The 27,322-nt window shown below is 38.3% G+C and overlaps 2 protein-coding genes across 3 annotated transcripts; both read right to left on the bottom strand.

Annotated features, from left to right (window-relative positions):
* Nucleotides 1-13,021: 13,021 nt before the first annotated feature.
* On the bottom strand, nucleotides 13,022-15,656 carry arl4ab (ADP-ribosylation factor-like 4ab). Of its 2 annotated transcripts, none has more exons than XM_056250082.1 (2): nucleotides 15,493-15,656; nucleotides 13,022-14,818 (listed from the first exon to the last, which is right to left on the bottom strand). In XM_056250082.1, exon 2 carries the CDS (start codon nucleotides 14,687-14,689, stop codon nucleotides 14,084-14,086), a length of 606 nt encoding a protein of 201 aa, XP_056106057.1. In that variant the 5' UTR covers nucleotides 14,690-14,818; nucleotides 15,493-15,656; the 3' UTR covers nucleotides 13,022-14,083. The 2 variants fall into 2 exon arrangements, with proteins under 2 accessions (XP_056106057.1, XP_056106058.1); XM_056250083.1 differs by having other exon boundaries at nucleotides 15,489-15,652.
* A 2,797-nt stretch (nucleotides 15,657-18,453) lies between these two features.
* On the bottom strand, nucleotides 18,454-26,752 carry scin (scinderin). The gene is made up of 16 exons (XM_056250081.1): nucleotides 26,472-26,752; nucleotides 24,541-24,695; nucleotides 23,897-24,058; nucleotides 22,690-22,839; nucleotides 22,426-22,518; nucleotides 22,184-22,316; nucleotides 22,013-22,101; nucleotides 21,453-21,668; nucleotides 20,831-20,967; nucleotides 20,620-20,710; nucleotides 20,293-20,463; nucleotides 19,774-19,951; nucleotides 19,526-19,647; nucleotides 19,247-19,324; nucleotides 19,060-19,120; nucleotides 18,454-18,887 (listed from the first exon to the last, which is right to left on the bottom strand). Exons 1-16 carry the CDS (start codon nucleotides 26,662-26,664, stop codon nucleotides 18,715-18,717), a joined length of 2,202 nt encoding a protein of 733 aa, XP_056106056.1. The 5' UTR covers nucleotides 26,665-26,752; the 3' UTR covers nucleotides 18,454-18,714.
* Between the last annotated feature and the right edge of the window lie 570 nt (nucleotides 26,753-27,322).

The following is a 27,322-nucleotide window of genomic DNA, read 5'->3' as shown; positions in this document are numbered from 1 at the left end:
TTACTCAACTCTGAGGTATCCGTAAACACTCATTATCTAAACCTGAACCTTAACATGCTGCTCGTGTATGTGTTTGCACTGTCTGTCTCCTTCACAAACACACTCCTCTTCCTGCTTGTTCAACACACTTCTAGACCCCCTCCAGTGTTCCCAGTATAGCTAAGGGAGGTTGTGCTGCTCAGATGGGAATGACTGATGACAGACTTGATCTTATCATGATGGAGAGATGGGGGTGTCTGTGCGTTCATCTAAAACTTTATTACCATGGCAATAAAACTTTCTTGAATTTTGTCTAAAACAGCACAGGCTCATCTGATATACAAGACAAAATCAATGGATAATGCAATATGGTTCCATATCATCTAAATGATTTTATGTTTAGCATCAGATTGCACTTCAGTGATGGGACTGGCATGCAGTATAATTGTTGGGCTTCAGGCAGAGAACTAAGATCAAGAGAATGCATTATGGCAGTAAGGGATTAGGCCTGAATTTAAAGTAGGACTTGATAAAATTATCATAAATATTACTGTTCTGGCCTCTATTTTCTTTATTGACATGCAGCAGAGCGTTCAAATGAAATACACAGCTATTCTGGGGTTGTGGTGGTAGTGCCGCACTTAGATCTGGGTTAGCAAGCATAACGGTCACACCATATACTCGAACAAATTCCAGAAATCCCTGCTATTGTTTTTAAAACCTGTACATCGCTTTAGCATGACTAGCAAAGTCATATATACAATGAGTACAATAAGTGAGCACTTTGATTTTACAAGATTCTTAAAGGGACAGTTCACTCAAAAATAAAAATTCTGAAAATTCCAAAGTTTAGTTTTTCTTCAGAACTCAAAAGAAGAATTTTTTGGACCAAACAACACTGGACCCCTTTGACTTCCATTGTATGGACCAAAAACAAACACCGGAGTGAACTGTCTCTTTAAACAAGAAGAGATTTTATGACATAAAATGTGCAACCTTAGATTGTTTTGTTTTTATGTGATGTTTAGGAGTGGATGTGTCTGAAATGGACTATACCACAATAGTAGACTGGCATGATTTATATATATGTTTCTGTGGCAGTCTTTACCAATGAATGCAATATGCATTGGACGTCGGCAAACCGATTGTATACTGTCCAAGGGTCGTGCTGTCTGAGGCTGAGACTGAGCTGGGTAAAACCATGATATTGCAACCCTTCTTCCACCTAAAAGGTGAAAATAACTGACAGATCTGAAGCTCCATTCCCTCCAACCATTTTTTTTTTCACTGTCTTTTATGCTTTTACTGGGACCACAGATGTTTGATTACACAACCACAAGTGTGTGTGGTCATCTCACCGAAAGAGACTGTAGAAGTTCAATAGAGCACTTATCACAGCCAGAAGGAGAAGATCAGTAAGACGGGGAGCAGAGCTCAGTCTTTCAGAAGTTGTGGTCTGCACAGATTTTTTTTTTTTTTGTATGCCTGTTTCAAAGAAGCTCATCTGATCGGTCATGCTCTCCTTTTCTTCTCTCTGTTGTTTTTTTATTGTACTTCGCTCTGCCCAGCAGACTCATTTATAACAGTAAAATCACTATTTGAAAAGGTGCCTAGCCTCTTTGCTAATGCAAGAGAATCAGGCTCACACTGAGCAGCCACTCTGCTGGTCATCCGTCACAAATTAAACTATTGACCGTCGGCTTTGGCACCACACAAAGCCCTCCTGGCAACATCCTCCCCCTGCAGTGTGCTTTGAACGAGGGGAAGCAAACCTTTGTCCTGCTATTGTTCCCCCTCCCTCGGGCTAATTAACTTCATATCAACAAGACGTTTAGAGGATGTAAAAAAGTAAGTGAGTGACAAAGAGGTGTGCAAAAGAAGGGATGTTAGGAAAGTGTTTAAGAAACTGTGACCCTGCTAAAAATTCAGCTTTGCCATAATGTAATTGACTGACAATTTTAAAATAAATTGAAAAAAAGAAAAACTGTTATAATGACACTGAAGACTGGCGAAATGGCTGCTAAAAATTCAGCTTTGACATCACAGAAATAAATGACATTTTAAAATATATTGAAAGAGAAAACAGTTATAATGTTTAAGCTGTTTTAATGCATTTTTGAGATAAACAAATGCAGCCTTAATGATTATAAGAGACTTCTTTCAAAAACATAAAAATTGCGTCAACCCCAAACTTTTGAACGGTAGTTGTATGTTGTTATTTGTTCTGTGATGCGATCAGAATACTCAACATAGATTTTAATATTAGCTGTAAACAAGGCCTAAGGGAGCATGGAAAAGCACTGGAAATTAATAAAGAGATGGATGTGCGCAAATGACGGAGAGGAAAAGGTACGAGGATGGAATATGAGCGAGCAGGAGAGATAACATTTAGCACACTGGAAAAAGAGCAAAGGATGATGGGATGAACAGACAAAGTCTAATAGGTGGAATGACATTAAAATCAGGGAAAATTTACCCCGGCCTTTTCCCATATGGTGACGTAGAGGCAGAACCTGCACATCTCAAAATAGCTCAGTTGTGAGCGGGCTTTGTTAGCATATTCAAACAGTGTGCCAAAGTCTAACACACTTTGCATAAGCTGTTAGCCATTCAACTCGTGGTTGCATGCATGCTATTTTTAGATTTCAAACGCTCAGTGAATATTTTAACACATCGGATCAGGGAAGGAGAAAAGATACCCCTTATATATTATGATTCATTAATAAATAGCCTAAGTACTAAAAACAGCCTCTGAATTTCTTTGCGTATAGCTCCATCAATGTTTTATCAATCTTCCCAGAGGGTACATGGTTTATGTAATCGGGTTTATGATGTACTGTATGTAATGTTAACCACAGACTTGTCACTGTGCCCGAATCTTCACACTGCCAAACATTATTGTGGGCGATGACTGTCCTCGGGGTTTAAATGCATTACTGGTGTATCTGTTCCAAATGATCAGGGACAAAATGAACTTGGTGCTATATAACAGCACAGGTGGATATAGCTGGAGCAAAATCAAGCTTTCATGCAGAGCTCAGTACTGTGGCCACACAGGGGACCAGGAGCTTCTCCAAAAGGTGGGAGTTTTCCAGAACAGTTATTGGGACTCATTTAAAAAGTTGTTGATACACCTCCAAAATACGTAATCTGCAGTTGGATTACTTTGTTTAGTCTGAAGCTTTGTTTACACTTGGTAATAACATAAATCTGAAATGTTGAGGAGATTCCCCCCTTCATATGTAAAGTGCTTTGAGTGCTGTGAAAAGCGCTATATGAATGTAACAAATTATTATTATTATTAATTACATCACTTATTTAGCTTGTTACTGCATGCTGATTAAGTGCAAAAAGTCCATAAAAGCGAACTAAAAGAAAAAAGGTGTTAATGATAAGTGCACTGTTTCATCCTGTATTAACTGTGTGTTGTACAATCTGTGCAGCTGCATGTTGAAATCTTTTTTTTTATATTGGATATTTTTTATTATTATGTAATTTTTTTATATATACATTCAAAGTGCATTAAATTGACAGTATAACGGCATTAATAATGTTACAAAAGATTTCTATTTCAGATAAATGGTGTTCTTTTGAGCTTCCTGAATCCTGAAAAATACATATATCACGATTTCCCCCCAAAAATAATAAGCAGCACAGCTGTTTTAAACATTGATAATAATAAGAAATGTTTATTGAGCACCAATTAGCACATCAGAACGATATCTGAAGGATCATGTGATACTGAAAATTAGAGTAGTATTTTTACTGTATTTTTTAAACATCAATCAGAATTTTTTTATCAAATGAATGCAGCCTCTGTGAGCAAAAGAGGCTTCTTTGAATAACTATTTATTAATTTAAAGAAAATTTTCATTTTTATTTAAATTTGATTCCACATTTTCCGATTTAAAATGTGTTATACAGTTATGAAATGTAATGTAAAAATGTAATTTTTTACAAAATGTTCAGTCTTCTCCCATTCAATTAGGACTTTTCCTTGCATGACTACAAATAACTGCCAGGTTAATGGCCACAGAGTCACATGACTTGCCTTAATTGGACTCTGCTACTGTTTACACTACTAATGCGATGCAGTCGCATGCATTTTTGATTTCGTTCAATTGTGGTTTGAGTCATCTGTTCATAAAACGTTTTGGACCCCATTTACACTTGTATTAAATGCTGAAACTGGATCACCCAGAACAGCCGTAAATGGAGTATTTTACTGTGTAAACGAGTGTCGGCAGTCTCACAATGTCTCATTTCCTTGTGGCTCATCTAATGAGCTCAGAGACTCTCACCTGCTGAGAGGATAATCTTGTTGGTTCCCTCAAATAAACATCCGCCGTACACCACTGTCCCACTCAAACACACCTCTTCACACGTCCCTGTTCCTGACAGCTGTCATTCACTCAGCGCTCTGTCTACCTCAGATCCAAGTGGGAAGCGGAGCTGAGCTGACGGCTTTCAGAGGTTTGTTTACAGTGGCTTTAAAGCGGCCTGACACTCACAGGTTCCAGTGTTATCTCCACACTGTGTGTTTTCACAGAGGTCTGCTGAAGCGCTGTGCCAACAGTTGCATAACCCAAAGGCATTTTCTGAGCAAATGCAGTAGTAAAGCCTGTGTTTCCTCTGGCTGTATGAGCATAACTGATGTGCACTGGAACTGAAATGCTAAATAATTTCCAGACGTGATTGTTGTCAGGCAGATCAGAGGGATTGAGGTGTTTTGGAAAAGGTTTGGCACGCGAAAGGGATGGATGAAGAAGGAGAGCACAGACATTAAAAGGCTCTTAGACGGAGTGGCTTCACGGTGGAGGTGCGGAGGTGTTTATTTAAATGTCTAAATGTTTAATAGAGAGGATGACATGGCACATGGCAGAGGCTCACTGTACAGGGAGAGATGGGAGGGCGTAAATAAAGGTTATGTAAGTTTTAAAAGGCAGGAGAGATACATTTCCAGGAAAGACTAGTTCAATATGTCAGGACTGGGATGGCCCAACCCGATCTCACAGGAAAACGTAACTATTTTACGATGGAGATTTTGAATGAATTCGTATAATGTTGTTGTATGATAAAATTTTTAGAAGCATGAAGGTCCGCCCTTAAAGGGATAGTTAACCAAAAATGTAAATTCTGCCATAATTTACTCACAATCAAAAAATAATTTCCATACGATGGAAGTAAATGGGGCCCATTAACTGTTTGGTTTAGGACATTCTTCAAAATATCTTCTTTTGTGTTAAGCAGAAGAAAGAAATTCATACAGGTTTGGGGGTTAAACTTGTGAAATATCAACTTGGGGGTGAGTAAATGATGACAGAACTTTCTTTTTTGGGTGAACTATCCCTTTAATCCTAACACCAATCCTAACAGCCACTAGTGTTAGCAATGCGAAAACATACAAGTTCTGATGAATTATCCACCCATTTGCCAAAATATAAAAATTTTCATAAAATTTGAGAATTGCCACGAGATTGTGTTGGGATGGCCATACTGCATTGTCACTACATCTATATTCGTTCATATTGTATGTGGGTTTTCGAAATTTAAGGATTTGACTTTTTTGTGATAAATAGAATATTGTTGTTGCAGATTGCAGATTACCATGATAGCATAATGTAATTGACTGAGGAGTTGAGGTTTTGTCGAAATATCAAAAATCAGCATCAGTAAGATGAAGTTACATTGTGTTATATATTTTCCAGGTATTATTTAGAAAAAGTAGACAAATTTGAAAACTGAAATAAATAAATTAGCAAGCAAGCAACGTGGGAAACAATTAATGATAAAAAAATTCAAAAATCAAAATAAATTGGGGGTGTCATTTTTGTGGTTGGACCAGTGAACATTTTTTTGAGCTTTGCATATGCTCCATTGGTCTTTTATTGTTATTCGTATAATCAAATATGTCATATAATAGGAGCTCCTATTTGAAATGTAACATTGTTGTCCATTGAGTCCAAATACATGCTTTTACAATTGCATTTGCAAAGGTTTGATTGATGAACTACTCTACACTAAATTCTTCCACCCATTTTCTTCGCCTTTCTGTTTGACTTAAAGTCTTATCTGAACTGCCCTTGTACAGCCCTCTCAGGACCATGACAGGAAGCCCTGGACATCCACACCCTCTGTGTTAACAAAGGCTCTCTAGACAAAACACAACAGTTGAGTTCCTGTGTCCACTGCAACTGCCCTGTCATCCTCTCCCGCCCTCCAGCCAGAGGGACCATCCAAAGGCCAGAATTATACTTTAAACAAACACCAGAAATTATATTTTTACTGGTTATAAATAATCATGTTTTACACTAGATGTTTCCGCCTGGAGCCAACTTTATAAAACCTTATAACTTTACTTCCATATTTTATAATATTTTATTCTCAGCTCGATTTTGGCTAAGACATCATGATAAACAATATGAAAAGACTGAACAGTGTTGTTGTAATTTTAGTGTGTATGGATATATTTGGATATTATTTGAATATTTTACTGATAATGTTTCATTTTGTATCAGTCGCAGAAGTAAACACATGCAACAAGGACAGATATGGCAATGAATTGCACCACAATGGGGGGGGGGGGGGGGGGGGGGGTTTGGGTTCCATTTCAAAGCATGTTATTTAATGTGACTATAGTTTTCTTTCTGCGTACATTCATTATTATGTGGTTCAGAATCAGATAACCACGCTTTACTATATACACTTTATAGATCAGGTCACGCTCATCATCACCAGTCTCCGGATAAATGAATGATGGCATTTGTCAAGAATCACAGTTCATTTTGAAGGACAGTAAAAGAACACCTTCAAACTGAATACTTACACAATTCTACTGAGGTTTTGTTTTAAGCGCAGCCCGGCTTTGAACTCATGTCAGACATACTGAATACTCGCTTACACACGTATTCTTCATTTCTCTCCTTCTCTGTTCTTTCTCTCTCTCTCTGTCTCACCCTCGCCTCCTCTCGTGTGCTCACAGATATGTATGCTGAATTTTAAAACATGCCGCTATTACTTCCCTAATATGTTTTCTATTCATTTTCATTTAATACTTTCATTATTTTCTCTTTTTTAATTTTATTTTAAAGTATATAATGTTACTAATTCTTTGGCAATGTTAAGCCCTTTTGCCAAATGTTCTTGAATCTGAAGAGGATGGAAACATGGGGCGCAAAATGAAGGGAGTAAGAAACATAATGCAACTCTTGGCCTATTATATCAGAGTTTATTAAATCAACATAAAACAGTTGTTTGATATTAGCTCAAATCTTGGTTTAAACTGTTTAAATCGTGAAAACATCCTTTAAACACCCTCACCGGAAAGTGATCACTAGGCCATGAAATTGTCCCAGTTGCATAAGCCAAACTGTGTGTCATTTGAACCATTATTTATATACCAATCCTAAAACACAGAATATAAAAAGAGGTGTTCTCACTAAAAGTTGATGTTAGTTTCTGATGGTTTTACTAAAAGACTGTCATCTCCTTGCCTAATTTTAATATTTCAACCCCATCATTTGGATTTTGCAGTTTGTGAAAGCACCAGCTCTATATTTTCCAAGTGATCACCTCCCATATTGCTCAGTGCAATTAAACTCAAGGCATAATTACTTCTGAACATCAATAAAAGTGAATTATCCAGTAACAAGTTCACTGGAGAATGAATGAATTGAGTAAATGTGTCGTCATAGCTTGGCGTGTGCATTGAGAGGAGGGCGGGAGACGTCGTGCTTCTCAGGAAAGGCAGGGAGTGGTGGAGCACTTATCTCGCTCTGCTTTCCCCTCTCACCCAGGCCTATCGCCCTCCACCCACCCGTTCACACTCACCCCTGCGTTTAGACATTCACACCTCGCCCCTGCTGTCAGACATCGCAGATAAATGGACTGACTTCAAACATATGTTAATCAGAATTTAAGCACTGACAAATGAGACACACACTTTTATGGCCAGCCATTAAAGGGCCTAAACATTAACTCTGCCAGGGATCTCTGGTCCATCTAAAAGCAGGATCACAAATGAAAGTGTTGATTATAGTGCTGTTTGAAGGACCTCTTTGATTCTGGTATTACCATCCATTTCAGTTGATGTCCAAGACATTTTGTGATCTAATTACTCAACCAACATTAGGAGGCAGCAAATGCTAATCTGTAGGACCACTACTCACCTATCAATCAACCACTGCATTAAAAAGAGTTTGAAACTGTGCTGGTTGGTTATGGCTTAAACATAATACATTCAATTTCATCCGATCAAGAAACTTGAAAAAAAAAAAAAAAAAATATATATATATATATATATATATATATATATATATATATATATATATATATGACATCACATCACATCACATCTTTGAGATATTTACATGCATGTGTAACGCATTTTCAAAGTTCAGCTCGAAATGGTACATTTAGCAACAGTGAACCTTTTTTTAGTTTTATCAATGTCATGACACACTGATCAAGTAAGTTATATATACTGTATATTCAAAGGCTTGAGGTTGGAATTATATTTGAAAGTTTTGTAAGTCTTTTGTACTCATCAAGGCACCTGCATTTATTTGATCAAAAATAAACAAACACTACTATTGTGAAATATTATTATAATTTTAAAAAACTGTTTTCTATTTCATTATCTTTTAAAAATTTTAAAAAGTTTATTCATGTGATGACAACGCTGGATTGTCAGTGTCACATGATCCTTCAGAAATCATTCTTATATGCTGTTAAGGAAATTTTCTGATTATTATCGATGTTGAAAGCATTTGTGCTGCTTAATATTTTGCGGGAACCTGGACACTTTTTTCAGGATTCTTTGATGAATAGAAAGTTCAAAAGAACAGCATTCATTTGAAATAGAAATGTTTTGTAACATTATGTTTTGCTTGAAAATTTTAGTGTCATTTTTGCCTGAAAATGTTTACGTTTTGAAAATTTTTACTTCATCAGAATAGTACGAAACTTAGTAAAGGTTTGATCACTTGCTATGTGAACACACACAAAAATAAATCATGGACATGATTCGAAAAGGTTAAATGGTCCTGAAAAAAACTCACACTTGTATGTTTTCTGTCAAAAATGACCACATCGGAAATTAATGGGAGACCAATTTCATTTAGTGGAAACGTTTGGTACTGCACCTAAACAAAATCTTACTGAAAGCTCATTTTATGAGATATCAGCCTAAAATCTGGAGCACAACTTGTTTAGATTCATGGATTTGAATTTCTCACAATTTTAGAGTAAAACATGTTTTGAAATATATTTATATCATATAAAAATTAAAAATAGTATTTTTGTAAATAATAAATGTAAACTTCTCATTTTTTCTAGTTTCACTTTTGCAATAATCTGCCAAGTGTTTTCTTTAAAAAGAGACCAAACTTAAACTGTCATAAATCTTGAATGCTTTCGAGCACAGATTTAAGTTGGAAATGTCATTTTCAGGTCAATGCTCTAAAAATCAAGCGTAGCGTCAGTTCTGACAGGTCACGTTAGTCAAGCTCTCATCAGCTGACTCTCAGCTGATACACGTCTACCTATAGGAATACGACGCATATCACTGTATACATATATAAGCTCCTTTAGTATTATCAACAATATCGCATTTCTCAGGAGCTAATTACCCTCCTCCATCCCCAGCTCCTCCTCTCGTCAGTCAGGATTTGGCATTCTGATTGCCCTTTGAATCAGAATAAATTCTCGAATTATGTTGTCCTTTAAAATCTTGAATTAATGATATCTGCAATACATTCATGTTGGTTCTGTTCTGTTTACCCTGGGGGGTTATTGCTGCTCTCCATGCTCTTGCGCAGGGAGTTCTTGCCCAGAACAGAACCATACCGCCAATCCTAACTGTGTGCTAATTGTCAATCGAATTTGACGATAGTGGTCCAGACAGAAATGTGGTTAACAGTTAATCACGGATCATAACTAGTCCACAAATATAATTTAGTACCATAAAATCCCCTAAAAGTGCTAAATACTAAATAATAAAACACTATCGAACTAAAATATAGTACATTCATTTCATTGGGGGAAAAAAATTCAGTAATTTTTTACTTTTTAATTGCTGTAATTTTAATTGCTGAATAAAAGTACACAAATATATATATATTACAGACCCCAAACTTTTGAACGGTCACAAAATGTGAAAATTTGCGATATGTTTTGCCCTGAAATCACAAATTTGCATTTGAGATGTTTGTCAACAAGCTTAAATGGTGTTAAATCTGTCTTGCTTTCAATTTTACAGTTATCTCAGAGGCATTGTGCCCATTCAAACCGAGGGGTTAACTCCTCATGTATCATCACCAATCATATATGTAGAGGAAATGTATGAGCTTGCTCATTAGAAACATTAGCTCCACTGCAAAGTCATTGGAACACCAAATTATAGTAAACATCTGCTATACATAAAAAGGTTAGTGTTCCAGATTGATTCCCAAATGGCCTTAATGAGTACCTTTGAATACCGTGAGCTACAGTTTTACAAGTGTAAGTGGCTCTTTTATGATAAGAAGCAGTGCAGGACACTGGGTGTAGGGAGTGTACGATACCATGTCCTGAGTCAGCGTGTTCTGGGGTGGAGCAAACAGGAAGCCTGCTCTGATTTCTGATCTCTTTTACCAACACTGGCCCTTCAATCCCACGTCACTTGCATCACAAGATCAGAAGGAAAGGGGCCTGAACTGGGTCACAGCAGCGTACAGGAAGGGTCAGGAGCGATAGGAAAGTATGGGAACTGCTAACCTCAGTATGATTCTGATAAACCAGGCTTTTTTCCTTGAACAGCCATGAGAACGGCACACAAGCTTAACCTCTGCCCCGCTTAAATGATGTTTTAGTGGAATAGACCACGGGGCTCTGGGCATAATGCCATACCCCCCTACAGAACCAGCATTAGTAATACAGTACTTTCATGCAAAGACAAAAGACACGACACACCGGTTCATTAAAATTCCTCGGCTCATCTGCATGACTTGTGAAGCAGAGGTTGTCAGGTATAATGCTCAAGCGCTGTTCTCAAACAAATCAAAGCAGACAGCCAGATCACACCTCTCTCCAAAGCCCCGTGACCAACCAGGCTGTATTACTGAGTCTTTATGTTGTTGCCCTCCAAAATATAACACAGCCCTGATAAAAAGGGCCTATTATTACCAAATTTATGATGCTGAGTTAAAAAATATCAATAAAAACTTCCCATCAGTTTTTTTTCTTCACAAAATAAGAATGATTTTTCAAATGATATATATATCAGCTTTAATGCACTTATCAAAATAACAAAAGTCCATTTTGTTGTCAAATATCAAAAGTTTTAATGACGACATTAGCGTACAAACTAGTGGGGAAATTTTCAAATACTCAATTTAATGTCAAAAACTTTACATAAACACACTTTTTTTTTTAAATAAGCCTTTTTCATAAAATCTGTAATTTGCTGTCACCGTTTGGATGCTAATGGATGCTAATAAGTAAAACAGATGAAAGAAAGATGTTTCAGAAAGCATCTGTCATTTTTGCATTTTCTTCTGCCAATGGCCAATCTATCCATTTAAATCAGGACTGCATAATAATGAATAATGTCATACATGTGAAAATCAGCTGAGAATTGAACAAATAGTTCTAATCTGGCTCAGAGGAAGACAGGAATCATACCTTTATAGCAGTATTTCTGGTGATTAAGGGATAATACAAGACTTCTTCACTTTACAAATGGTTGTCTAAAGCAAAAATGCAATGAAATTCACATCATATTTTGTGCGATGTGCTAGAGCAACTTTAGGCACTTTTTTAAGCAACCTAAAATTAGTAAGCATTCAGCAAATATGTTGCAGGACAGTGTAATAAATAAAAACATATAACTATGTTTTAAGATGCTAAATTGTGAATTCTCTTTTTAACGTCTCCTTATACGAGCACCAAACCAGAAGGTTTTCCACTGAGCATGATGCCGTGGCTTCTGTGGAGGATACACGTTTGCATTTTTCATGATTTGAAGCCCAATTAGAAGCCAATCCCACCTCTATTATCTCTGAAGCCAGTATCACGGGATCTGCGTCTGTCATCCAGCTGCCATGAGAATGCAGAACCGACCAGCGTCCAGCGAAGATTCCTGTTTGAACTGGTCAGCTGGTGTACAGGCCCCTCTCCCTGCGTTAAAGCCTCATTGTTCCCAGGGAAAGTGTTCTTGTGCTAGAACCGGCTGTGCCAGATCCTTTCCAAACATAACATGCGACTCTGTGGGGCTCCGGGCAAAATCAACTGTGTTGAAAAGCTCTGAGCGGTTACATATCGCAGTCTGTAAAATAACTAATTCTATTTGTGAAGTCTTATTTGATTAATGCTTAATTAAGCGTGAAATCTCAGTTGGTTTGGCTTGTTATACGAGAACCATTTCACATTAAAGAAGAATATTTCCCAAAATCTATTTTAAATGTTTTTTTTAGAAATGTGTTCTTTGTATCCATGTTGGTTTTGTGATATTTTAAGTAGTCTAACATACAGTAGCATGTGGTATATGCATCAATTAAAAATAACATTACCCTTATCCCTTGAATTTTTTTTCAAGTATATATTTGTTTTATTTTTTATTCTTTTTTTATGATATCAGAACAGTTGTATCATCCTGACATTTTTGGCTATGACAAAAAATAATTTAGAAATTAAATCTTTTGTATGAATTACAAAATTTGTAAATTCATTACACATTTAAATTGTACATAAATGACTAAGATGCAATATTGCACTCATGAAGCACCGAACATTTATATATTTGTTCGACAACAGACTGAGTACAAAGTTCATCCTGTCTGGTCACATGCATGCCTAGAACGGGACACACAAAGTTCATGTAATGTCACCTCTGTTGCATGTCCCAGTGACTCTATAAAGGAACAACCTTTAGTGACTCATATGTAAAGTGCGTCAAACGATTCAGACTTAAAATGTCATCAGAAAGTTGCTCAGGTCATAAACTTTGATAATTTGCATGAGTTCATCATGCAACAAGTAATAATGATAACTCAAAACATGATAATATGTTTAGTGTAGTTGTGGATTTATTCAAAGTGTACAAAATCCTGACATAAATATGAACATCCCCAACACACAAGCACTGAGTGACAAACTTACACATTTCAATGTGGAACAGTGGATAGTTAAAAAAAACAAAAGGAAAAAAAACGCTTCATTCGAAGCAATACATTACTTCTTTTTTTGTAGCATGATAAACTCTTTACAAAAAAATCGGATGCTGCAAGTTCATAGATTAGAAAAGGGAATTTCTAAAGTGCATTTAAACATCTCTTGTCAGGGAATCGCACAATGTGGGTACAAGCTAGAAATGACAAAAGCAGTCCTCAAGCTTGGGTTAAGCTCTACTGCACCAACATGTGTCAGTCAACAGAACTACTTAAGAAGGATAGTACACCTTTAACCTCTACTAATCTTGACAATTACCACATTCGCCTGTTGAACTACATGACGAAATACCCTTTTCTGTGATTCCGATCTTTAAACATTTGTGCATTCCCAAACAAGCGATCCATAAAGCTTATTCTGGTTCCCCTGACCACCGAGACGACAAACACTCAGAGAAAATGACGGGTGGCCATTCTGGATAAAAACCAATGGGGGGAACACATCACCTGAATGTATACATTGGATTTTTCATTCTGTCCATGGCAGCTTTGGTAATCAATCCTTCCATTTCGAGATTACATGAATGCTAGGATACGTGTAACACTTCAGACGCAAAGACAAAGACCAACTCTTCGGCGATCAGCCTTTGTCATTTACAAGTTCATGTCCAATGTTGTCCTTCATGAGACCTCGATGTACCACAAACCCCATGACATTGCGTAACACTGTGTTGATGTAAAAGTTCCATGTGATCGTCCCACCGCTGCTACGATCCAACAACCAGAGTGGTAAATCAATATTGTCCTCTTGCGTCTCTGAACTATCTGACTGATAAAACTCAGCCCACTGAAACAATAATTCCAGGAGCGCAGGGCCGCAAAGACCAACGGCACGTCACCAGTGGAGCCATCACAGAGGCCTACCACCACGTCCAGCTCACATTCCCATCACCAAACAGTCATCTTTTCCTCTTCTGCTGCCTCATCATCTTTCTCCGCTTGATGATCATGGAGTGGAGACGTTCCAGGCCTTCTTGTAGACCTTCTCCGATGATGGCACAGGCCGGTTGGAGGTGCCAGGGTGTGTGAGAGCCGAGCTCGTTCAGCGCCAACATCTGCTCGACCTCGCATAGAGGCAACGCACTGCGCAGGTCCTGCTTGTTCGCCACCACCAACACGGGCACCCCCTGGTTCTCCTGTAGCCGCGTGATCTTATGCAGCTCCGTTTTGGCCTCCTCCATGCGTTCGGCATCTACCGAGTCCACCACGAACACCAGGCCGTCAGCACACCGCGTATAGGAGCGCCAAAGCGGCCGGAGCTTTTCCTGGCCTCCTACATCCCAGAAATGAAAGGTCCCAGTCCGGCCTTTCCCACCGAGAGGCAGCTTGATCTTCTCCGTGTTGAAGCCCTTGGTAGGAACGGTGTTCACAAACTCATTAAAGCGTAGCCGGTACAATACCGTGGTTTTACCGGCACAGTCCAAGCCGAGAATAACAATGTGCAGGGCCTGAAAGGACGGCAGGCAGGGAAAGATGGCATGAGGCTCTGATAATCCATTCCCCATCTTGTTCTGCCACTCTGATGAGGATGAAAGCGAACGCGGAGACTCAGGGGACCAGGTGTCGCTGCTGCTACCGTTTCACCAAATATTCACAAGGCTTCTCTCGTTCCCCTGAGAAGCTGCTGCTATAACCTGAAACCAAATGAAAAAGGAGATGATGCAATGAGGCCAGCAGTGAAGCACCATGACACACAGTTTTACAGCTCTTCTTTACTTGGCTGTTCATTTGAAGTAAGTATGCTTTGCTCTCTTTGTCATTCTAAAAGGCACACAGATTCAAACTAGCTGGATGTCATTCAGTGCCTTTTTTGATGTTGAATGAGGGATGAAACAGCAGGAAGCCCATTTGCACATGTAGCGCCACAGGGGCACCAGAATTACGCATCGGTAAAAATCCTCGTGCGCAAAAGGCTCCTGTTCATCTATTCATGTCATTTTATTGTTCAACACAGTAGTTGCCAGTTGCAAATAGAGACAAATGCACTAGGCTCGCCTATGTAAACGTGGAAAACACGAGTCTGTCGCAGATCTCTATGGCCATCTGTAGAAGCGCTTTAGGAGGGGCACATCTCCATACATAAAGACATGAATCTTGTTCATTATGTTCTTCCAACAAGTGATTCAACATAAGAACCATTATTATTTTGTGCACTAAAAATGTTTAACGCGCCCTAGAAGGCTAGAACTTCGTTACCAAAATAATAAGTTACTCTAAATTATATTATTGCACAGACTAATGTTATTTTTCTATAATTTAAGCTTTGTAAGCACCCGCGTGTGGAAATAAAATATCGTTCGGTACCCACCTTATTTAGTGCGATCTTTGCGTAACGCGTTAGCTCAGTAGATGACAGTGTTTGCGATTATTTCCAAAATATTGTTGCCAGTCAGATCAGCTGAATCGACAAGTGTATCCACTCCCTGTAACAGCGCCTGTTTCACTGACTCCACAGCGAGAAGCATTCCACTTCATTCTAGCAGGGCTGGCTCCGCCCACTGTGTGGAACAACGCGCTGATTGGTTCAATTCAGTGAGCGCGTGTTATTTTCCTTGGAGTTTGATTGGTGAAGAGTCAAGCCTGTCGTCTTTTTGCACACACCTCCTCACCACCTGTTCACGTCGCTCAAGGCGTTTAAAGTTTGAGAGAGCGCTTACAGGTGAGCGTTACCCAGGTTATGAATGAGAAGTTAAATGCTTTAGCTGTGCAAACAAAAAGGTTGAGTGTCCATTTTTTGTTTCAATGTATTATTGGTAATATCCACTTCATCCAGCATTTTGTCCCGTGTGTTCTTATACATTTCGTTATTTGTGTAGACACCTATGTTTTATTGAGGAGACACTGCTTAAAGGGGTAGTTCACCCAAAAATTTGTCATCACTTATTTAGCCTCAAGTTGTTCCAAACCTGTATGAGTTTCTTTCTTCTGTTGAACACAAATATATTTTAAAGAATGTTGGCAGGCCAACATTCTGTTTGATTATCAACATTCTTTAAAACATATTTTATAAACATCTGCTGTAGCTACATAAAAAGATTAGTGTTCCAGATTGATTCTACTTTATAAAAAATATTTTCTTTTGTGTTCAACAGAGGAAAGAAACTCATACAGGTTTGGAACAACATCAGGGTGAGTAAATGATAACAGAATTTTCATTTTTGGGTGAATCTCATCCGAATCACGAACATTCAGTCCGTTTGATAACGCTTTGAGCAATTTATTTTAAAACAAAAAACGACTCACGTTGTTCACAGTTCGATTCTAATAAACACAAAGGAAATATGGAGACGGTTGATAAATTGCAGGGGTAAAATGTAGGATCTCATTTTAACATAACTTATTTGTGGAAAAAGAATCCCAGTAAAAGAGTCTTGCCTGAACTTAAAAAAAGTGAAGAAGAAAAAAAGGTAGGCCTACGTCAACAACATGAAAACTAATTAAATGACTAGTGGAAAGCAAAAGAGAATAAACATAAGTGAGCAACTCTTGTCAAAGAAAGGAGGCAGATCAAAGTGTCAGAACAATTAGCCGTGCTATATCAATACACAGTTACCCCGTGATGGACGTGCTGTCACTCACACACACACCACACATGTATTCATACACCGGAGATCTAACTGAATAGCTACGCTAGACTGGCTTGATTGCTCGTCCTCAAACAATCGTTCGTCTAAGCTCCTTAATAAACTAGTTAATTCAGTACAGGTTAATTAGTCTATCACTTAAAAAGATGACATGACAACCACATTTGCATGTCTAGTAAAATATGTCTATTCAACAAATGTACAAAATAGCCGACCTACAAAATATGAAAACTATGTTTTAGGGGTTGATTTCTTACAATCAACCCGTTTAAGAACGATTTTGCTGATTTGAACGTTTAAAATTAGTTTTTAGTAATATAAATCAGTTTTGTAGTTCTAGCAGCACTCAATATGTATATTTACATTTAGGCTGAACAAAAAGTGTAAGGATTTTGTGCGTATTTTTTTTGTTTGTTTCACTTGTGCGCCATCTTGTGGTATTGGGAGGAAACACCACATCGGCTGTTATTGTTTACCATGCTTTCCATTATGGAAACGTAAGCAAGCACATACATTCTGCTCATTGGATAGGTTATCCTATGAAACCAACTGCACGCCATACAGGTTTTACAACTGCGCTTTATTACATTAGTCCTTTAGTCACAACGAAAAATAGTCCAGAGTCAAAATAACATAGGAACATAATTTTTAAAAAAAAAATTGTTTAGCAATTGTGGGGGAAATGGAATGATAAATCAAGTATACAAATGTATGTCTTTTCTTTTTTTTACTTTCATTATTCATGTAAATGTAACAGTACTTTTACAATAGGCTACTAAAAACCCACCAGTCACAAATGTGACCACTGCCATGTTTAGGCCTACAAGTATTTTGATCGATTTATATGCAGTCGTTTGTGTGCAGGTTTGGCTATGCTTGTGAGGTCTAAAATATTTTTCTATTTTACTATTATACTATTCAACATTTTATAGAGTGAAACCTGTTGAGCACCAACTAGTTAAAAATGCTCAGAAATGTTCCAGAAGATGTTAGTCTTTAAGTCTAATGATGTGCACAGGTGAGGGTCAGTTTTAGGGATAGGGGTTGGGTTAGGACATATAAAGTATGATTACCCTGATATAAAAACAGTGTAAGTCTATGAGATGTTCTCACTAACAAAGTGAAACAATATGATCCCTCCCTTCTTTACTGACTCTTATCAGGAGTGCATCATGCATTTAACCAAACCGTTTGGCTGCCCATGCACAATAAGTCATCATTACAAGCCCCCACACATATTTCACCATTGTTCCAATGCGTATTAAGTGATATGAAAGATTCCTGGTTAAAAAGGAATGTTACAGTTTTGTATCTACGATCAAATACTTACAATTTGTATGTAGGCTACCAAAGTAAATATTTACAATAAAGACAGTTAATTGGTGTGATGAACCATCACCTTTTTAAAAATACATATTTCTTAAACTGTAATCAGTGTATTTATATGTATGACGTATCATAGTACGATGATGTTCCATGGAAGTACTTTGGAGAAGCAGGGAAATAATGGTGTTTTTCAACGTACCATGGTATATCATGCACATATCAGTGGTCAGCAAAACTAAAACAACAGTTCTAGAATATTTATCTTCAATTATTACTCGTTGTAATATATCTCTTGTTTCTAGGGGGCTCTTGTGTGCTGCATTGACTAAGAAACTTTTTTTCTTTTCTTTTTTTTCAAAATGTATTGATTCTTTAATTGTACAATTTAAATCATGCTTACAGAAATCCAGAGCAGAAATATAAATCTGGGCAAACAATTCTAAGAGAAAACACAACTTTATGACTTGAACAGTATTGAGTAACTTCATACATATGTTGGACATATGGCATATTTTTAGAAGGATTTGAATAACAGTCCAATACAATTCACTAATCATGCTTCAGTAAACAACTATCTGTTTTATCTCCCCAGTGAAGTCTGTTGAGTTAACCTGCAGTCCTCAGTTAACCTGCAGTGATTTCACTGCTCTTTCCATGAGGTCACTGTCCCATCGCGAGGCGTCCCACCCAAGGAACCAGCCGGTGAATGTGGGGGGCTCATGCCCCTGCTTTACCACCACCACAGAAGTCCCCTTGTCCCGTCCTGATGGGTCTGTCTCAATGTAAGTCCTTGCTGCAAAGGTACAAATACTTACTTTACATGATGTTGTTATTTTATGTTTAAACTGTATCATGTGATCTGTTCAGGTAAGCATGCTGTTAAACCTGTTAAAGGCTTAAAGGGGTTTCGGATTTCAAATTATGTAGAAAAATGTTTTAAGCAATATATGCCTGCTGCATCTCACCAGATTTTACAGACTCAGTCCTCTCCACCTCATTGGCATCCTTTCCAATCCACACAAAGACCTGAGAGATTAAATCAGGGGTCAGAGACACGTATCACACACCAACCAAAGTCAGGAGATATCTTTGACTATTAAAGATTGTCAGAGACATAATTAAGGATGTAATTAAGAGAGATAACTCTCTAACCTGATCCCAGACATCCAGTAACATGACATCATCCTCTGCCAGGTCATCTTGGTTAAACTCACCAGATACTTCTTCAATCTATAGTTGTAAAAATGCATAGTTAGTGTCCAAACAATATTTTGCCTATATGTAGCGGTATCTGAGCGGTTATCACAGAAAGACAAGGCATGTTTTACATTTTCTGCATTGTCTTCCATGCAAAATGATTATTGAAAGCAATAACCAAAAGTGAAACTGAACTGGACTTTGGTTTACTCTTATCAGGTCTAGGATACTCACGATGAACCTGCCACTTTTGTTGGAGCAGGCGAACATACGGGGAGGACGGGCTATAGTTTTATTCTCCAACATCTCAGATTTCTGATACTCTGTCTTTCCACCCAGAGCCTTCCAGAAGTCCTCTTTAAATGGAAAATGAGCAATGATTATATAAAAAATGTAGAACTTCCTTCCACTCCTGTCACCTACCAATGTGTGATTAAAAAGGATGAAGAGTGTGAATTGAATTTGTTACACATTGGCCATACCAGGCTCATTTCCTTCAGTAACTGGCTTGGTTTTGCACTTCAGCTTCTCACTCATGTACTTTGCCCCTCGTTCCTCTTCCTCGCTCGCTCCCTTCCCGTTCCACACGTACCCATTCCCCTGTGGTAACTTCAGCAGGTAGGCATCATTGGTGTTCAAACTTGATGCTTTAGCATCCACCTGTTAGACCACAGACCAACACATTCAAAGAAAAGACCTAAATTAAAAACAGGTCACGCTAACCAAAAGATGGTTAACTGTTTTGGAACATCAGGCAAAGATCTCCACCATCTTGGCCTAGAAAACCTGCCAGTGCTAAGCAGGATGAGCTAGATAACCTCAACTCCACCACATGTGGTCTACTGACACCAACCAGCTTGGACAATCTACTGACTATAAATGATCAGGTTAGAATTGTAAACCATGCACAAGATACTTGGTTTAGGTGTATCTTCCTTTTCCTGATAATTTCATGTGACCAAACTCATGTTTCTGGACATGTTTCAGAGACCAGGACTCACCTCACAAATTCGTGTAATGGTGCCCAGGTTCCTGCGCACTTGAAAGAGACGGGTTGGAGGTGCGGGTGCCTGTCCCCCCTTCCTAGAAGTCCCATTCTTATACACGATCAGAGGCTTTTCTTTAAAGAGACTCAGCAAATGAGGTGGTTCCTTTCCTTGAGTCACTCGCACCTGGATGGATGTGGAATGGAACCACCATGGTAAGATAATAACACCGGGTTTAGTCATGTTTAGTCAGCCCCTGCTGTACATCTTTGCAGCCCAAGTCCATAATTCAGCCCTATTTACAGTCAATAAATGAGTAGATCAAATTCAAACTCCCATCACCTGAACAGCATTTCCTCCCAGCGAACGATCCAGTTCTACAGTGAGAAAGGCTGAAGCTGTCAGTTCATCTATTGTGCTGCTGGAACCTTGCCTGAGGGTGAAAGCATAGAGAGATAAGCCTTATTTGATTTTTTTTTTTTTTTTTTTTTTTTGTGTGTGTGTGCATGATTTGACTCTCCCTCCGGAAACTATCCACTTCTACAGAGCTTACCAAGTGTAAATGATTTCTCCCTTGGTGTAAGTATATAAAATTATATAGCAGTCCCCTCCATAGAACTGGCCATATGTCTCTGGGTGTACAGGAACCTTGGTATCGCCTTCGGTATTTCCACACTCCACTCTCCAAATCTGTGAAACAACATCAGATTAAGAATATCCATCAAATAAATTCACAGTTTAGAATGGCTGGATTTCATCCAGTGATTTTCTTTGATAATAGAGAACAATCTATAATTGTTGTGCAATGAAGTCTTCTTAAGATGTGCTCAAATTAGTGAAATTTTGTGTACAAAAAGGTCCAGTCTATTGTCAGTAGTGTATTAATGTATAAAGCACAGCTCAAACAGAAGTCACTTTTAAACCAAGCATTTCTCTGCTTTCGCCCTCAAGCAAATTCCTGATCGCATGGAGTCTTATTAACATTGCTGGATTTCGCCTGTGAAAATTCGCTGAAAAGCCATAAGTGTGAGTGCAATAGTTGTTCGGAACCATATCAGAATTTTAGCTTCTCGTTTCATTTTGAGTGTCATTTTGACAGTAAGATGCTCATCCGCAACCAACACAAGCACAATTTCACTTATACAATCTCTGATCTTTTGTATGCAAATAGTGACCTGGGTTTTTCCAGTGCCGTCGTCGACCATGTTGTACTGAGCAGCCATTTGCTGAGACTCATGCAGCTTTGAGGCATCAAACTCGGCTTGTTGAATCTTGGCGATCCGCTCAGTGACGAAGACTCTGCCTAGACCCTCAGACTGGTCCTTCTCTTTCCAGCTTTTGAAGAACTGCTTAAAGATGGGTGTCTCTCCGCCCTCTGGAAGGACCTGGATCTGTGTACAAAGACAAAATGACCTGGATAACCCAAAGAATACTATACTTGTTCCCTGTCAATAAAAATAAAAAGTGCAAAAATTGTACCTATAGGCATACAGCTTGTCCTTGAAGTAGTACCCTTAAAGGGGCAACTTTGTACATTATCTACCCCTAAAAGGTTTATTTTACCTGAGAGTAGTGACATGTTCTACTATAAACATTTTAGGGCTAAATAAGGTACAAAGATGCTGCCCTACAAAGATGCTGCCCTGATAAGCTATTGTTCCCCTATCATACTGACAGTGTTGCTACATCTCTGAGTGATTCACTCATTCAAGTGAATACATGTGAATAGCTAAACCTGGGTGTTTGCAGGATATCCCATCTGCTTAATGAAGCCCTCAGCTGTTTTCATGGCTTCCTTCCTCTCACTTGGATTTGCGTTGCGGCCTAAATCATCAAAAATAAGGTCAGTCACCTTGGTAAGAATGTCACGCAACTCCTTTGTTTAATGGCTTCAGTTTACAGATACCTTTCCACACAAAGATCATTTTGTTTTTTCCATGGTCCAGAATGAAGCATTCCTCAGACAACAGGTCACTTTGGGTAAACGGATTCTCTTCTGACACAAGTGACACTTGCATTTTTCCTGTTGCATCTGATACCTGTAAAGCACAATGGTATTTAAGTGATATCATGTTGCAGTTCCCTACAGTTCCTGTCTATTGAATTTGCATATAGATGAATTAAACAGAAGTGTATAGACTTGTTTACCATATAAAGTTTGGCCATTTTCCTGTTTGACATGTCAGCAACCGCATCCTCATTATCGTCACCTTCAGGGATCTCAGGCTTCTCACCGAGAACCTGTGATGTGCAAAGCCAAGGTATGAATATGTCAAACTTTCCAGCTAAACCAGATATCGTACTGCCTATAGCAAACATGTTTGTGGTAAGAAAAATAAGCAAGTTCGACCGGATGCCAGATGCAAATTCTGGCAAACTTAATATGTTTGATTTGACACTTTTATTTGATACCTTCTTCATCTCTGCAGGCTCCTGTCCTTCCTCTACAACCACCAGCTGGGCCCGTCCGTTCCTCTCGTTGTCTCGGATGCCAGTAGCCACCTGTGCAGCTTTGAGACGCTCAAACTTGTTGCACTTAGACCCACACCATTGGTAGATTACCTAGTTTCAGAAATCGGTTCAATTGTTGGTGATCGTGTTACACATACAGACAAATAGCTGGCAGACTTCCTAGGAAGACATTGACCTCAAATAATTTCTTCTTTCGATTTCTTTCTTGGTAATTTTGTCAGTGACACATAAGCTTTCTTAAGAAATAATTTTAGCGAGTTGCCTCTACCTTTGAAAATACTACTATTTAGTTGTTTTTATACTGTCATTTTGGAATGGTATCAGTCAGGATTTGTCTGTGCTGTTTATTTGACTGGTGTTTAGAGATGTGAGAGAGAGCAGCACAAAGTTTAAATCATTCAGTCAAGTGGTATTATCAGATTTAATCTTCCTGTAAACCACCCCATGCTATGCATGGTCAGCAAGAGCCTGTTAGATGCTTAATAGGAGCATCTGTTGTTTGGCGTGAGACATGGTTCATCCGCTTGTGCTCTCATAACATTTGCTCTACACAGTATGTTGACAGTCAAAGTAATTTACTGCAATCCAATTATAAAACCCACCCATAAGTGCATACAGAGAGGATATTAAATACACACTGCACAAGTGAACCAGCCTGTTACTGTCTATAAAAAAGGATGTGTAATACATTCCGTTTCTTTTCATTTGTTTGTTAACTCTGCATTGAAAGGTTTGCAGATTATTACTCAATAACAACTCATTTAGCAACTTAAGTAGTTCCCCTGCTTTTTAAATGACAGATTTACTCACTTCATCATTTACTCACCCTCATGATGACACATTGTATGATTTCAGAAGACTTGGAATATAGTGCATTAGTCTCATGGAATACTTCAATGGATTGTATTCTCATTTTGTAATTTCCCAACTGCAGTATTCATTTTTGCTGTATATTGAAAAGCACAGTGTGGACATTTTTGCTGCAGTAAATAATTCCATGGATGTTCCAAGGAAAAAGTCTAATCATAAATCTGGAGTAATGGGAGGGTGAATGAATGATGACAGACTTCATTTTTAGGTGAATATCGTTTTAAAAACATTTGTCTAATGCAGCCATTCGTTTGTTTGTTGATGCAGCAGGTCTTACCGCTCCCAGATCAGCTATGAAGCAGTCGCCGTTGTTGAAGCTGGCCCAGGAGAGAGGCACTTCTGTGGCCCGGACAGTGCGCCTGCCCTTGATGTGGAAGAGTCGGCGGGCAGTAAGATCATTGGTGACCACGTGTTGAAATCCAGATGCCACACCTCCGGTCTGAGGAGGTAAGAAAATATTATTCCTCTGCTCTTTCTTCTTGTTTTTCTATTTTCAAACACTTTCCGTTTTTAAACGCATGAATTATTTTCAGTCTGAGGCCAAATGCAACACCGAAGAGTTGAATGTCCACAAACACGTGCTATAACACAACATTCCCTCAGACCATCATGACAGTTTGGGCTTGTGAAAAACAGAAGGTCCTAAGTGCGAAGGTACTCGAGTGGTTGATTTTACCTCGCCCAAATTGTAAACAAAACGACTAATCCTAGATTTGCACTGCTAAGTCTAGGAAACATTTTCTCAACTGGCAAAAAAAATTCTGCAGAAACTGTCAGTGTTTCCAACAGTTTAAACAGCAGCTTTCTGTTTAACGTAAGGCAGACCAAAAAATAGTACTCTGTTGGGAGTCAATAGAGCACAAAAACTAAAAGAAAAGTGTTGTGAGAGCAGGAATAGAAGGGACATAAATGTTCTCAAACCTTATATGTGATCCCGCCTTTAAAGTAGCTGGTAAAGTTGTTGGACTCAAAACCCTGGATTTCACGGTACTGGACTGGTTTACCTCCCAGGTAGTCATCCATCTGAATGGTAAAGATGGCCGCGGCTGTACTTTCATCTTGGGAGCAATCTTTACCTAGAGAGAGACAAAGAGACTTCATCCAAACCTACTTCTGTGGCCTATTAATTCAGGTTAATAATTAAGTGATTGTTTTTAATTTTATTATTTTACACTTGCAGCTCCTCAAAGGCATGAGCATTGCATTTCTAAACTTGAAAGAGCTGTTTGTTTTCACACTTGATGACAACTGATACCCAAAGTGTTTATTCTTTCACCCAGCATCAGTTTTGACACCTTAAAGCCTGCTGTATTCGCTATTGCTTGTGACCACAGATGTGCTGTGGAAGATAAAAGGCATTTAAGGAAGATAAAATGACGTTTTGTGGCAGGCTTTTATAGGGTAAATGACTTGGCAACAAATATATGATAGGAAGAAACATCATTAAGGAATCCATTTACATTGGAACGTTAATGACTCATAATGGAGTGTGTGTGTGTGTGTGTGTGTGTGTGTGTGTGTGTGTGTGTGTGTGTGTGTGTGTGTGTGTGTGTGTGTGTGTGTGTGTGTGTGTGTGTGTGTGTGTGTGTGTGTGTGTGTGTGTGTGTGTGTGTGTGTCTGTCTGTGTGTCTGTCTGTGTGTGTGGTTACGGACACATATACACTCAAGGCCAAAACATCACAGCGATATTGACGTTTCTAAGACATCTAATGGGGCAAAGAAAGTGCTTCCACTTAGCAGAGGAAGGAAACCGTGTTAAGTGCACATGGTTTCTGGTAACTAAATGGCTTCTAAATTTCATTATTTCATTTTCTACATGATCTTCCTGTGTTTTCTGATCTTTTGCAACTTGACCACAGTTTTTTTTTTTTTTTTTTTTAAATAGCAGTGACAGCGCTTTTTAAAGCAACCAGAGCATGAAAGAGGCTTCTCTGCAACACATATCATGAATTAAATATCACGTTTTTAGGAAGTCGCTTAACATGGCATTTTGACACTGTCATAAAAAAGTACCATTTTAAAACATTTTTAGAGATTAATTCACCTTTACCAATGACACCTTGACGTAAGGGACTGCATGGGTCCTCTCTATGGCATACTTTCCCCCCTGCATGTTTCTACATGTTGTCTGGATCATATGATTTTAAATATTAATAAGCAGTTAAGCTTTTAAAAAAACATAAAAATTAATATTTAAGGATTAAAAATGTAATTTTTTTTGAATGAGACTTATTTATTATGATATCAGAACAGTTGTATCACCCTAACACTTTTGACTTCAAAATATCAAATTCCATTTTAATTCATAAATTAAAAAACATGCTCTTCATAGAGTAGGTGTATAGACGAAAGTCCAGTATTAAAACCAGGAGAACCAGTAACCACTTCTGAGAATGAACTTTAAAACCTTCGCATTACTATACCATCGTTTTATTGGGGCCATATACTTTCCTCAGGCTATCTGATGGTGTATTTACAACGTGCACATTTCAGTATCATGTCAGCTAATTTGCCGTCATCTTTCCTCAACCTTTTAAGTAGTGACTGAGATTTGGCACTTTCTTTCTTTCTTCCTAATAATCATCATTCATACAGATCTGGACAAAAGCTTGTGAATATAAATTTGACCTGATAAGTTACTAGATTAGTCAAGGTGCTGAGGTAGTTAAGGTTCTGAGATTAGTTACATGCACTTGACTAAAGAATATATTCTATACAGTATATATTATAAAATATATTCAAAAGAGTATTTAAAACAATATAAAAATTAAATGATATAATATTTTGTTATGTTAAGAGTTGATACAAAATATTTAAGCACTTCTCTAAAGTAGAGAACAACTGCTGCTTACCCAGCCAGAAATGCAGATCATAGAAACACGAGTTCTTCTGTTTGACAGTGTGAAGCACCAGATAGGCATCGCCTATATAGAAGCTTCCATGCAAGTTGTTAGGCACAGGGACCAGTTCCATCTTTTCAATTCTCCATATCTGGAGACCGGCGCGGTTTCCAGCCTGCTCGAACTCTTTGTGGTAAAGCCCCATGTCTGAGAGAGGTGTGTGCAGATGAGGTGACAGGCAGACAGTGTACTTCTGTGGCCTGACAGCACTGAATCAATAACAGCAGTGTGCAGATGTCTCCACTGACACATTAAAGTGGGCGTGTTCAGAAACATGAAGTAGTTAAACACACAGAGAGAGAGAGAGAGAGAGAGAGAGAGAGAGAGAGAGAGAGAGAGAGAGAGAGAGAGAGAGAGAGAGAGAGAGAGAGAGAGAGAGAGAGAGAGAGAGAGAGAGAGAGAGAGAGAGAGAGAGAGAGAGAGGTGCAGTATGAATAAGAAATCGAGTAATAAATGTGCAAATGTTTTATTACATTTCCTGTTTTTTTCCCTGTTTTTTCTCATGTTATCAACCCACATCAGTCAACTTTAAATGAATGTAATGAAATTAACAAAGTGCTGTCTAAATTGATGTAGAAAGACTCTGAGTAATAATCGGTTTGTTGCTTTAATGAGAAGCAAAAGATAGTTGAAACTATATTTATTTATTTATATTCACAGCACATTTATTTATTCATTTCTGCCTTAAGTGTCTACCATTTTCCATATAGCAAATATTGCAAAAGACTTCCAAGACAATGGACATCCTCCAAAGGTTTCATATAGGGAGCCTGTTTAATGTCTGATCAAGAGATGCGTTGGGT

This window comes from Rhinichthys klamathensis, unplaced genomic scaffold (genome assembly GCF_029890125.1).
Source record: "Rhinichthys klamathensis goyatoka isolate OS25496 unplaced genomic scaffold, OSU_Roscu_1.1 h1tg000067l_1, whole genome shotgun sequence".
NCBI lineage: Eukaryota > Metazoa > Chordata > Actinopteri > Cypriniformes > Leuciscidae > Rhinichthys > Rhinichthys klamathensis.
Note: the sequence above shows the minus strand (reverse complement) of the source record. Positions and strands in the feature narration are given on the sequence as shown.

Excerpts from the sequence above, each read along its gene's own strand:
- arl4ab (XM_056250082.1), bottom strand. The coding sequence starts at position 14,689 with ATGGGGAATGGATTATCAGAGCCTCATGCCATCTTTCCCTGCCTGCCG.
- scin (XM_056250081.1), bottom strand. The coding sequence starts at position 26,664 with ATGGGGCTTTACCACAAAGAGTTCGAGCAGGCTGGAAACCGCGCCGGT. Across the intron at positions 20,464-20,619 it reads TGGGAGGAAATGCTGTTCAG|GTGCGAGTGACTCAAGGAAA; the intron begins GTGATGGGAGTT and ends ACATCCATCCAG. Across the intron at positions 18,888-19,059 it reads GACTGAGTCTGTAAAATCTG|CAAGGACTTACATTGAGACA; the intron begins GTGAGATGCAGC and ends GTACCTTTGCAG.